The following is a 12,260-nucleotide window of genomic DNA, read 5'->3' as shown; positions in this document are numbered from 1 at the left end:
AACGTTCAAAATGAAACCTATTAAATTGTCATGTCTTGTAGAGTCGGTTATCCATATTTCTGCCCCTTTTAGTACAACTCCAAAGGAGTTTATTATACTTTTTAGATGCATATTATTTGTTTAAGCCATGTTAAATGCAATATTTACATTCAAATTACTCTAAGCCCATTTCAGTTAATGCGACTTCTGCCTACACTCCAGCATCATCTCCTGTAAATGGGGAAATAAAATGAATGAAAATGCCAATACCATAAAGTAGTGGTCCTTCGCGCAGCCAGAATCGGGAGTTTTTGAGGGAAGAGTGACAGCTCTTTGTTGGTGAATAGAAATCAGTGGCGATGGAGAGAGAGAGAGAGAGAGAGAGAGAGAGAGAGAGAGAGAGAGAGAGAGAGAGAGAGAGGTGGTGGTGGTGGTGGTGGGGGGGAACACGGAGTGAGAGGCGAGAGAGGGGGGGGACTCCTCCTACCAAATTATTCAGACTGGGCAGGCTTTGCTCTCTTCACAAATAGGACACGGTTCTCAAATCCAGGCAGTCCCAACCTGACCTCCAAGCACCAAGGAACCCCTGACAGGGAAATCTGGAGAGAGAAATCACCAAAAAGAAGCAACAAAAACTTTGTGTCATTATTTTTGGCGAGTGTTCACACTGTAGCCCTCCCCCCCCCCCCTCCTCCCTCCCCACCACCACTTCCACACCGGTTTGTCGCGTCATTTGGACTATATATTTTTCCTGGAGGAGAGACATTCACGGGAAGAAGGAAAAAGCTGGTGCACCACCACCACCACCGCCACCTCCTCCTCCTGTCCCACCCATGTTGTAGTTTCTTCGTTCTTCTTTTCTTCCAGTTGCCTTTGCACTCTGGCGAGGAGTGTGATCTGAATCTCTGGGGTTGTGTTGTTGTTTTGTGTGCCTCTCTCAGAGCCTCAGAGCCCGTTTGGATGCGCTGAGAGAGCGGGGCGCAGCGCTGCGGTACAGTATATGGAAGTTGTGGGCTGCAAGACAGAGGCAGGCAGTTGCACGTTGCGTCCAGGACCGGGAGCCATGCTTTTCCACGGGATCTCCGGGGATCACATCCAAGGGATCATGGAGGAGATGGAGAGAAGGTCGAAAACGGATTCGCGTCTGGCGAAGGGCATGCAGCTCAACGGGAGAGAGTCGGTAAGTCTGGTCGACCCATGTTTGAATTCCTGTAAAAACTCGTTTTGACCGTCACTGCATAAACGACCACTGTGGCACCGGTAACGTGCCAGGAAATGTGCAGTCGAGTATTTATCAGTTACTACTTTGTGTCTAATTATGGTAAATATATTTTCTTAATCCCAAAAGGAATTCTCTCTTGGATAGTGAATTTCGTAATTAGGCCTATAGTTAAAATGTAATTTTATTTCAATTGCTGCTCAATAATCTGCACAAAATAATTACTACAAAATAAACTGGCTGCAACTTGACATTCAGTTGTCCCTAAATATAGCCTATTTGAAACACACATTACTCTTGGCATCATATAAAACATTGTACATTAGAGCAGTAATATTTAGTTTTCTGTTGACAAATGTATACATTTCAGATCTGGCATTTATACATCTACAAAACACTGTTGACAAAAACATGCTGAATTAATATTAATAGTATACATTTGAGTTTTATTATTTCAACTTTAAAAAATACTACATTTATTTGGCTACTATATTTTTTGAATAGGCCTTTATTCATATATTTTAAATATATTTCTCACCAAAACTGGTACAGTGAATTTGTTGTTCGCTTTGATTTTAATGTCTTCGACGAAAGGAGATATTGAACTTATAAAATGTTAGCTTAGCACTACAAATGTATTCAACTGTCCTCGATGTTCAGTTAATTTCCGAAACAGTTGTTTTATTGATGGTGGAATTCCTTCAGGGGGGCCTGTGAACACACCGAGGCTGCATTTTGTTTACCAGCGTTTTTAAAGTGCTCTGCAAAAGGCCCTCTACCTACATAGATAAAAAAAAAAAAGAAAAGAAAAAAGAAGTTTAATTTAATGTCCAAAAAGCTATACTTCATGCCTGTTGTTTCTGTTTTTGCATGATATATGCTGCATAAGATTTCCCCAGAAGTCTGTTGAAGGAAGTAGTTGCCATGAGCTTTCTTCTCTCTCTCTCTTTCTCTGACGCAGACCATGCCTTCCATGAGCCCGGAGAAGCCTGCTCTGTGTGCCGGCTGTGGCGGCAAGATTTCGGATAGATACTACCTCCTGGCCGTGGACAAACAGTGGCACCTGCGGTGCCTCAAATGCTGTGAATGTAAACTAGCGCTGGAATCGGAGCTAACGTGTTTTGCCAAGGATGGGAGTATCTATTGCAAAGAGGATTACTACAGGTAAGAAAAATCAAGGTTGCCCATTTAAATGTTCATGAAACAGCTTAGGAAAACATTAGTGTCCCTGTCTCTCTGTCACGCACACGCGCGTATACCCACCCAAAGCTGCTGATTTTATAGGAAAACATTTTTGGGGGTGGGGGGGGGATGATTGTGCAGCCACTATTATTAACCCTGATTCAACAGGCTTCGGCTGTTCATCTGAAATTATGTTGAAGGCTTTTGGTTCAGTTAGGCCTCATTCTTGTTTGAATAGCATCATGACAGTCTCCCAGTGGCCCTGCATGCTGTTAATTGGGAATAAGTTATGATATGAAATTTAACTTTTATTCGTTTGTGGTTTAGATGTAATAGTTTCCATGGCTCTGAGTGTAATGTAAACTGCATTAGCTTGCATGAGTCAGCCTACCAGGAACAAAGGAGCACATCGTTGTGTATTTATATCGTGTTTGTTCAAAAGTAACCTATCTTCGTTGCTTTTGTCAGCATGCACAATGGCCTAACATGCCTGAGTATGGAAATGGGAAATAACCAGTTAAAAATGCAGCTATTGGTCAGATATGTTAGCCCATATTTTACATACATTTGTACAGCCATGGTCTGACACACAGGCCTGAATGTTATTTATAATGCACTATATAGTAAAATAACCCAAGAAAGAAAGAAAAGAGATGCTGTTAAATGCTTGGGCAAAATGTCTTAGCTGTCTTACAATTTTAACAGGCTACTATAGTTCCGCCTTTTGCCTACCTTTAGCCTTTTGTGTTTAATGTCTGCTACACTGCCAAGAGGGCATTTATAGGTTTTATCACTGAGACTGTAGACTGACTTTTTTTTTAACTTAGGCCTATTTAGGAGAGAAAATATTTTTACAGAAAATGTGGCTTATCGACCAGCCGTCACTCAGTTGTAGGCCAGATGTGACCAGATGTGGCTATATTAGCTCAGAATGTAAACTCAGTCTATAGGCCTGTAGAGTATTGCCAGACACTAAAGCTGTGTCAGATACACACACACACACACACACACACACACACACACACACCTTTGTCACTGAAACGCACGACAAAACCCCATGGCAGTGCAGTGTATATTTCGGCTTCTGTCTTTGTGTTTGTCACATTTGGTCTCTATGTATGAGGAGTCTTGACAATTTGTCTGTTCCAGAAGGTTCTCCGTGCAGAGGTGCGCGCGCTGCCACCTCGGGATATCGGCCTCGGAGATGGTGATGCGGGCGCGCGACTCCGTGTACCACCTGAGCTGCTTCACGTGCACCACCTGCAACAAGACGCTGACCACGGGCGACCACTTCGGCATGAAGGACAGCCTGGTGTACTGCCGGCTCCACTTCGAGACGCTGGTGCAGGGACCGGACTACCACCAACAGCTCAACTTCGCTGAGCTGGCAGCGAAGGGCGGCGGCCTCTCCTTACCTTACTTCAACGGCACCGGTACGGCACAGAAGGGAAGGCCGCGCAAGAGGAAGAGCCCGGCCATGGGGATAGATATACCTAGCTACAACACAGGTGAGACAACGTGCTCCTCAGAGCAGGCCCCTCACATCAAGTCATGAACATACAAACACGCACTTGAAAATCACTTGTAAATAGTCTAGCTAAGTTTTTCGTTGTTAGTGTTTGTGCAAACGTCGCTGTAGCCTTTAACAATCTGCCCTGTATGGATAACCTAGGCCTAATTGTGGGGACAGTTTACCTAACATTGCAGCAAAAACACGCCGATCTTTTTAACTAACTGCACTCTACATTAAACTGTTCCTCCTGTCGATTAGAGCCATCTGGAGCACTTTGAAAGACCCCAGGTAGTCCCTGGACCATAAATTGGGAACCTTATAACTGCATTGTGGTTTATGTATTCTTCACTAAAATCTCCTCAAACGTTGCTGACCAAAGTGTCGTCGTATTAATTTAATTGTAATGTTTCAAAATATAGCAGCAGAAATAATTACACCCACAAATAAACACATAAATGAAAAGCTAAAGTGAATACGTTTTTTTTTTGTTTTTTTTTAAAGAAATTATGATGGGTAAATTAGTTGACATTACGCAAAGCCCCTTTGCTTTATAGTCCAGACGGCTCCTCAATGCCCCAGCTGGAACAGTCATAGATTTACACGTCTGGGACAAATACATCTCTCCTGTAGGCTATGCTAATGTAGGTGAACATTGCCTGGGTGTAACGGCGCCCGCAGCCGTGGCTAATTGATCTGCAGCTTTCTGTCAGTCCACGCGTCTTTAACGCACCGTTTTTGTGCTTTAAACTGAGGCGTGTGTTGCACGGAGGGTGATCGAAATTTGACATCGCCCTCAATCTGCACATCGATTTTATAATTAAGACTAATTTAGGTCAAAATAAATGTGTAGGGATGGGTGTGATGGGGCACAATGCAGTTCGGAACTGTTGCGTAAAAATCGTGGACAAAAAATAATGTTTTGCATGTCTTTTGACTTTTGTTGGAAGACAGAAAAACTGGAGTCACAGTCAACATTAAGCTACTGATACATCTAGGTTTCATCTAAAATTTTCCATTGAATCGCTGAATGTTATAACCCGACCCCCACCGCCGCCCCCCCCCTGCAGCGTCCCCATTTTGTTGTCGCTTTCTGCGAATTAGTCTGCGGTTGAGAAAGTTTGTCATTGTGCGCCAAGTTTCCTCTGTTCCTGGTGAATAGAGAGGAATAAGGGTAATCTGCGCGTTAATTGTTCTCCGTTAATTGAAGGTGACGTTGGAATCCCTGGCCTCCTGTGCGGCGGTCAGCACAGTTCTCAGGGGCCTGCTGCAGGGAGAGGCCATGCCTCTGAACGCAACACTGTACAGTCAGCGCTCCGGTTGAAGGGGCTTTGGTTTGTTATTCGCAAACACAATTCCAAGAGATTATGCAAATCCTGAAGTTCTCATGGATGCTTTAATAGGACAATTACCATTGTAGCACTGTGATTTATTATTATTTTTTTCTTCTTTAATAGCAGGATATGCCTACTACAAAGCATTAAAATGAAATATAATCCAGCCACAACCCCACAAAAAAATCCCACAAAAGAAAATTCCGCAGAGAAAAACATGAAATACAGTGAGATGTCCCTGTGAGCTCATTATTAAGCACCACAGACACAGTAAAGGTCCCAGTGGGAATATTATATTTTTAATTTGGGATATTTAATTGAAAATAATTAAGTATAATATATTTTCTAATTTCAAAGAGGCTTATTGGCTTCTTTAAGCATTTTGTTTTATTTTGAACATTTTAAATGTTCTAATTATGTGATGGATTTAGGACCTTTTACAACATTCAAATTAGCCCGTAAACTAAAAAATAAATAAAATACAAATCTTTCAAATAAAGAAAGAAATTAAACTATAGGGAACAACTGAAATATTTAGTCTTTGGATTTCCCTGGGTTGTTCAGGTTAATATATCGTTCTGCAGATCAGGAGACTCACATTCATGACAAAAAGGATGAGGTTTTGTTTGAGGTTTTGTTTCTGCTTATCAAGCACATTCATGTTTGTTTTCACCAGGGAAAGGTGTGGGTCTACTGAGTATTCCACACCACTCTGTAAAGTTTGGTCTTGTTTGGATATAGAGACCCCTAGTGGGTAATATCTAGTGAAACACAATCCAGTGAAGGCTGGAGCAGTAGAACATAGATGTCAATGATTGTCATATTAATGGTGCGTATAATTGTCAAAGAAGAAGTCTCGTATAACAAAAAACACAATTCACGCCATCACCTGCACCATAACGTAATGCCACACGTTTTACATCCCAAAGTTTGATAAATCTGTATCTGTGCGTTATTCAAACTGATTTGATTTTTCATTTTTGAGAAAGTGTTTGCAATAAATTTGTATGATGAAATGTTGGTGTAAGTCATTTGATAGCTTATCATCCAATGAGAAAAACAACTGGTCAGCATTTCCGTTATACAAGAGAATCAATACAACCTAGGTATAATTGAAATAATCATATTCTTTGCTGGCTAGATTCCTTTTCCATAAGAGACAAGATCTAATAAGACCTAAAGTAAATACTAGATTCTATAGAAAAATCACAATCAACGCACAATCGATTATCATTAGTTGATTTCATTTTGTTGTATATTTTGGTTGCAATCATGTAAATGTATAACAGTCAGTCAGAATTCATTTAACTTGCAAATGTATTTGGCATGGGAATTTTCTCTGGCACAACAGTGTAGAATTATGCAAACATTTTATTTGTAAAACAATATGATAGTGAAATAAAGTGTATAGATTTGCCTTTTTAACGGTGATAAATGTTTTCCGCAGCACTGTTTAGCCACACATGCATTTAATTTATTGGATCAGTTTTTGCATTTCACCGTCTTTAAGTATTTTACACATACAGTGCTAAGCTATTGACAAATAAGGGCCATTAGACCTATTAGTCTTTGCAAACACAAGCAGAAATAATTCAGCCCGGTCTCACTGTATGGTTAAAATACATCATGTTGCTTTAAAAAAATATATATATATATAAAACAGATTATAAAAAACAGTCACAACTTCCAATGTGTTACAATAGATTTAAGTTTAGTCCGTTTAATGAGTTTCTTGACTGTCACTTATTCGCATATTCTAATTGTTTGTTATAAATAATCTAAACTTTTGTCATCAATCTTAATAGATCGTATAACACAGCAAGTCGATGGAAATGCCGGAACTTTCCACAATCAAGTCCATATGTGATCCTTGCTTCACTGTGTCCTTTCTTTCCCTGCAAAACCAGACCACGTCGCAAAATATTCAGTTTAATATTTAGTCTTAAAACCAGTGCAACATTTCATTAGTGACCGTTGCAAATAATCATATTTAAGCATTTTTCTGAGTCGAATAACGGTATCTTGATAGTAGAGGAGTTATTTGCCTTACTTCGAATGCAAAGGACTAGTGTTTAGAAAATAAATGAATTTATTTTTGCAGTTGTTCCATTTGGACTCTGATCCAGCCCCTGTGCTCTGCTCTCTGCCCTCTCAGGCTGTAACGAGAACGACACCGACCACTTGGACCGGGACCAGCAGTCCTACGCTCCAACTCAGAAGACCAAACGCATGCGGACCTCCTTTAAGCACCATCAGCTGCGGACAATGAAATCCTACTTTGCCATCAACCACAACCCAGATGCCAAGGACTTAAAGCAGCTGGCCCAGAAGACAGGCCTCACTAAGAGAGTTCTACAGGTAAGCAGAAAGCCATTCTTCTTACTGATCTGATCACTCCATATCTGTGTCTGCACCCCATATCCCTCCCATTTCACACCAGTATTATCATTGAAGTCATCTTTTTGATTTTTTGTTGGTTTGTTTGGTTGGCCCATTTAGTCATTAGATGTATATCCAGGGGTTTTTATCAGAAATCTTGTAGATTCTTAAATGTTATTTTTTTGGGAAAGAAAGGAGAAAATTCGTTTTAAAAGCGCAGAAACTTTAATGTAAAACTGTAGCTGATATTATTAATAACGAGAGTGCACATGTTCTTTTTATCTGTGGAAACAGAAAAGGGTGTAATTCAACTCTCACAGATAAAAACAAATTAAAAGGATAATATTTTTGACATGCTATTAAAATTCACATTCTTGCATTCAGTATTCAGGAGCTAACTGGTTCATTGTTATCTGCCCCTTTAGCTCAAAATATTGTATGACAATTGCCATATAAAGATCTATATACATAAGGCCAGGGCAAGTTGATACAGTAATTGCTGTGATAACTTGACATGTAAACTACTGTACAAATGATTTGATTATTTCTTTCTTTAAAATTAATCTTAAAACAAAAAGTAAAAGCCACATTGGGATTGGTTTGCAGGTTTGGTTCCAAAACGCAAGAGCCAAATTCAGAAGGAACGTTTTGCGACAGGAGAATGGAGGTGTTGATAAGGCTGATGGCACCTCACTCCCTCCACCCTCATCTGACAGTGGGGCCCTGAGCCCCCCCTCCAGCGCGGCCACACTAACAGACCTGACAAACCCCTCTATCACTGTAGTGACCTCCGTCACCTCTAGTTTGGACAGCCATGATTCGGGGAGCCCTTCGCAAACTACCTTGACAAACCTTTTCTAACAAGCTATCCCTAGCAGACTGATTTTTTTTTTTTTTTTTTTGTTTTTGTTTTTGTTTTTTTAAATCTGATTTTTATTTTGTTGTTTTTATTTTATTTTGTTTCCTCAATTTACATTTTTATTTTTTTAAGTGACACCTTTAAATCTACCAGAGACAGCTCCTTGGAACAGAAAGTGCTGTACTGTGTACACAAACAAGAACAACAAGAGCAAGAACAGAAGCGACCACATTAAAACACAAGGAAATCATTTTAATGTGTAGCATTTGAAACAACATGGCAGCCGTGTCTGTAGTTGACTTACAGTATGCAGAGATTGATTTTGGACGGGACATTTTTGAAGTTGAAGGCATTAGAAAATTGTCATGGATCCCACAATTCATCGGAAAAAAACAAAAAAAACAACTAAACTTGAAGCTTGTCTGGAAAACTAGATTTTTACTCTTTATTTGTACATTTGTATTGAATTATGATTAAAAAAAAAAAGCCCTTCTTAATTTATGGTTAATTGGTCAATTTAAAAAATAATATGAATATTTTGCCCTTGGTAACCTGTATATGTATGCACTGTGTTCGCACTATCCAATTTAAATATATATTTTTTTCTGTTTTGGAATAATTTGGGAAGTAAACTTGTAGAATGTTCTGTATATGGGTAACCCCAGAAAACAGGCTTTAATTATTTCCGAATGTTTCAGTCTTTAAGACTGAGTTGGATGGAATCAGACATTGAGATATCTCAGAGAGCTACATGTAAATCGTCTAAATTGCATTTTAAGCACCTAACCATCGCAGCTTATATGGCAGGTAGCTGCTGAAACAACATACGTTTTATGTCTTGATTTACAAATCTACTGTGATAAAGAGAAAGAAGCTAATCCTACAATCTGTACAGTGGTAACTGTTCAACATGTAATGCAGTCACATTGATAGACATGGTTTGATAATTAGAAATGAGCAGGACAAATTCAGATTGGAGAACAGTTTATGCACGCTGTTGCAATCGATTGTTTTCATGACAGAGCACTTTTTCAGATTTGTTGGCCTCATAGATTAACCGTCGTCAAATGGATAAATCCTAGATAACATAACCATTGATAAACAGCTAAACTCAATTGCACAGTGACAATATACTGCCCAGTGAGAAGTGCATTATTGTTTTTATCATGTTGCTCAGGGTAACGATGTGATTTTAAAAAAAGGGAAAAGGAGTAGGGGTAAGAAATTAAGTGGTTGCGACGTTTCAGACTAGATTTGTAGAGCTGACATAAGCATTCAAATGACCTCAGAAAGGTGGAGTCGTAACAGGCAGCCAGTGGGAAATCATTGTCCATGTGTTCTCCTTTTTGGCCATATTTATACTTTCTTTAATGACACTTGCCACTGAACAGACCAAAAACATGTTTCTTCTGGCTGAAAGATAGAGAGAAAAGAGAGAGCAAATCTTCAACGGAGTTGATACATTTCATTGTGAGCGTCACAATTTGTTCTATTGTAGAACAAAGTGGTACTCTAGATCTACTTAATGAAGTAGATGCCTAACTCAGTTCTACTATGTGCCTTATGCTATAACTTGGGAGAAAGTTTGTGAAATTCAGGATATATGTGTTCTTTGTTAACTGATTCACATCCTTTTGACGCCTCACTAGTTTTGTACTGTTTTGCATCTTATTTCCGAAGATCTTTTTATGGTGTATCCTGTTAAAAAGGGGGCAGCGATGTCATAGAAAGCATTTGTGCACTCTTTCAGATATAGTTGGGTAATCCAAGAACCTTATATATTGATCTTCGTGTTAATAGTCGAGTACAGTAAGTGTTCTATCAAGATTGTCCATGTTTCCCTGTTTCTTGATAAAGATGGTGTATAGAAACTATTTCCCCTTAAATATTTATGGACCAAACGGTTGTTATATATCTTATTAAATTTGTGTGAATAAAATACTTTGCTTTAAATGGGTTTTATTTTTCATTACACTTGCCATTTTTGTGTTCTCTCTTGAATACAATTTTTGTTTATCACATCAACAAATGAGAAAGCATTCAGTTATTAATGACCAGTTAAACGTCCTCATTTTTGCTTCCATTTTTAATTTCTATTTCCTATTTTATGATGTTTATGGTTTTTAACGTAATGCCCCGTGGATTTGCATCTAAACCCTGCAGTCAAAAATATGCAATTGCTTTTTAATGCATGAACATGGCTTTAAAATTTAAATCAAAGGAATGCTGCAAAGCATATATTGATATACATCTATATACATATATAGTATATATTTATGCATAACATATTGGTAAACCTAAAATGAAGTAAGAGTAAATGCAGACCTCGTAAAAACCAGGTTGCTCTGTAGTTAATATATTCTTACTCTATCATTTCTTTCAGGGAGAACAAATCTTGGGGCATTACAGCCATACATCCCGACGTTTGAAAATTCCCTAAAGTATTAACAGAAGGGGAAAACTTTGATGGGAATTCCTCACCATTGAAGACAAAGACAATATTAGGATAAGACAATAGCATATTGACAACAAATAAACAACCAACATAAAACCTGTTTTAGTTGAAAATGTACAACAGATGATTTTCTAAACAAAAGTTTGTCCTGAAAGTTTGAATCCATCAACGGTGGAGACCACACAATGTATATTTATGACATTAATGTGGAAAAAAAAAAAAAAAAATCTTTCTGTATTGGAATGGTAAATGCACAAAACTGATGATAAAATGTATTGTAACATAGTTAAAAAAAAAAAAAAAACTCATAGAATGGCACAGGATGTGGTTAAAAGACAGCAGCTGTCCAACATGACAACAGTGTGAAACAGAGACGGTATGGATGCTATTGGTACGAACACACACACACACACACACACACACACACACACATACAAATGCACACACGCTGCTGCCCCCATGCACCCCACCCAAGATTCAGCTTGCTAAATAGAAGTTTTCTTTTGTCACAAGTGTCATTTCGTAAACACATGGCCTCCTTGAAACTCGGCAGCAGGATGCCCATCAAATATGATGAGTGTATGAAGAGGACTGCAGAGCTGGAGCTTTGCCATCTGGCTGTACCGAGGGAAGGAAGTGAAAAAACAAAGCAGATAAAGAAGAGATTCTCATTTTGCATGCGCCTCATCATCTTGTTAACATTTTAGATGTATGAGATGTATATTATTTCCTTTGATTCATTGTATGATGCATTGTCAGCTGCAAAATAAAGCATATGAAAATGATGTCCCTGATGCCCATATAGTACCTCACAGTGGAAAAAACATTCCTACAGATTATCTTACATCTGCCTTTTTTGTTTTTTTTGTTTTACTATTTATAGTATAAAACCCCTTTCAGTTCTATTTCACTTAAAATAAAAAGATTTAAAAGTATATGCACACATTTGCACACATAAATATTTTTGTAATAAAGCCAAAAAACAATCAAGCAACATTGGCTTTAAATAATGTTGCAAAAGATTACAAACTGTAATAGTCAAAAACGTGATGCTTCATTTAGTTGTTTGGCAGTCTCATTACTTAGTATGAATGCTGGGTATGTAATGTAAATAAGGTGTGTTTTGGAGAAAAAAAAATTGAGAAAGAAAGAAAAAGAGAGGGAGAAAGCGACACATGGGGACCAGTAAACAGACTGGTGTTGAATTCCAACAATGTAGGAAACAGCAAACATTTCAGTCAGTCCAAGAGGAAACCTCAGTCGCTGGGGTGCCTGTGCACTGTGGCAGCAGGGCTGTGTTCCCCGGGTCTGATGGGAGGACGGTGGGTGGGTTGACACCACAG

At 38.8% G+C, this 12,260-nt stretch overlaps 1 protein-coding gene across 3 annotated transcripts; it reads left to right on the top strand.

The window, feature by feature from the left end:
• Positions 1-964: 964 nt before the first annotated feature.
• lhx9 (LIM homeobox 9) lies at positions 965-10,902 on the top strand. Of its 3 annotated transcripts, XM_078258126.1 has the most exons (6): positions 980-1,159; positions 2,160-2,362; positions 3,530-3,888; positions 6,928-6,933; positions 7,380-7,582; positions 8,210-8,511. In XM_078258126.1, the coding sequence occupies exons 1-6, from the start codon at positions 980-982 to the stop codon at positions 8,462-8,464; spliced, it is 1,206 nt and encodes a 401-aa protein (XP_078114252.1). In that variant the 3' UTR covers positions 8,465-8,511. The 3 variants fall into 3 exon arrangements, with proteins under 3 accessions (XP_078114251.1, XP_078114252.1, XP_078114253.1); XM_078258125.1 differs by lacking the exon at positions 6,928-6,933 and having other exon boundaries at positions 965-1,159; XM_078258127.1 differs by lacking the exons at positions 6,928-6,933; positions 8,210-8,511 and adding an exon at positions 10,846-10,902.
• The last annotated feature ends 1,358 nt before the right edge of the window (positions 10,903-12,260 follow it).

The sequence above is a fragment of the Sander vitreus genome, chromosome 9, assembly GCF_031162955.1.
Source record: "Sander vitreus isolate 19-12246 chromosome 9, sanVit1, whole genome shotgun sequence".
Taxonomy (NCBI): domain Eukaryota; kingdom Metazoa; phylum Chordata; class Actinopteri; order Perciformes; family Percidae; genus Sander; species Sander vitreus.
Note: the sequence above shows the minus strand (reverse complement) of the source record. Positions and strands in the feature narration are given on the sequence as shown.

Coding starts and splice junctions, on each gene's coding strand:
- lhx9 (XM_078258126.1), top strand. CDS start 980: ATGGAAGTTGTGGGCTGCAAGACAGAGGCAGGCAGTTGCACGTTGCGT. Junction 2,363..3,529: donor TGCAAAGAGGATTACTACAG/GTAAGAAAAATC, acceptor TGTCTGTTCCAG/AAGGTTCTCCGTGCAGAGGT. Junction 7,583..8,209: donor TCACTAAGAGAGTTCTACAG/GTAAGCAGAAAG, acceptor ATTGGTTTGCAG/GTTTGGTTCCAAAACGCAAG.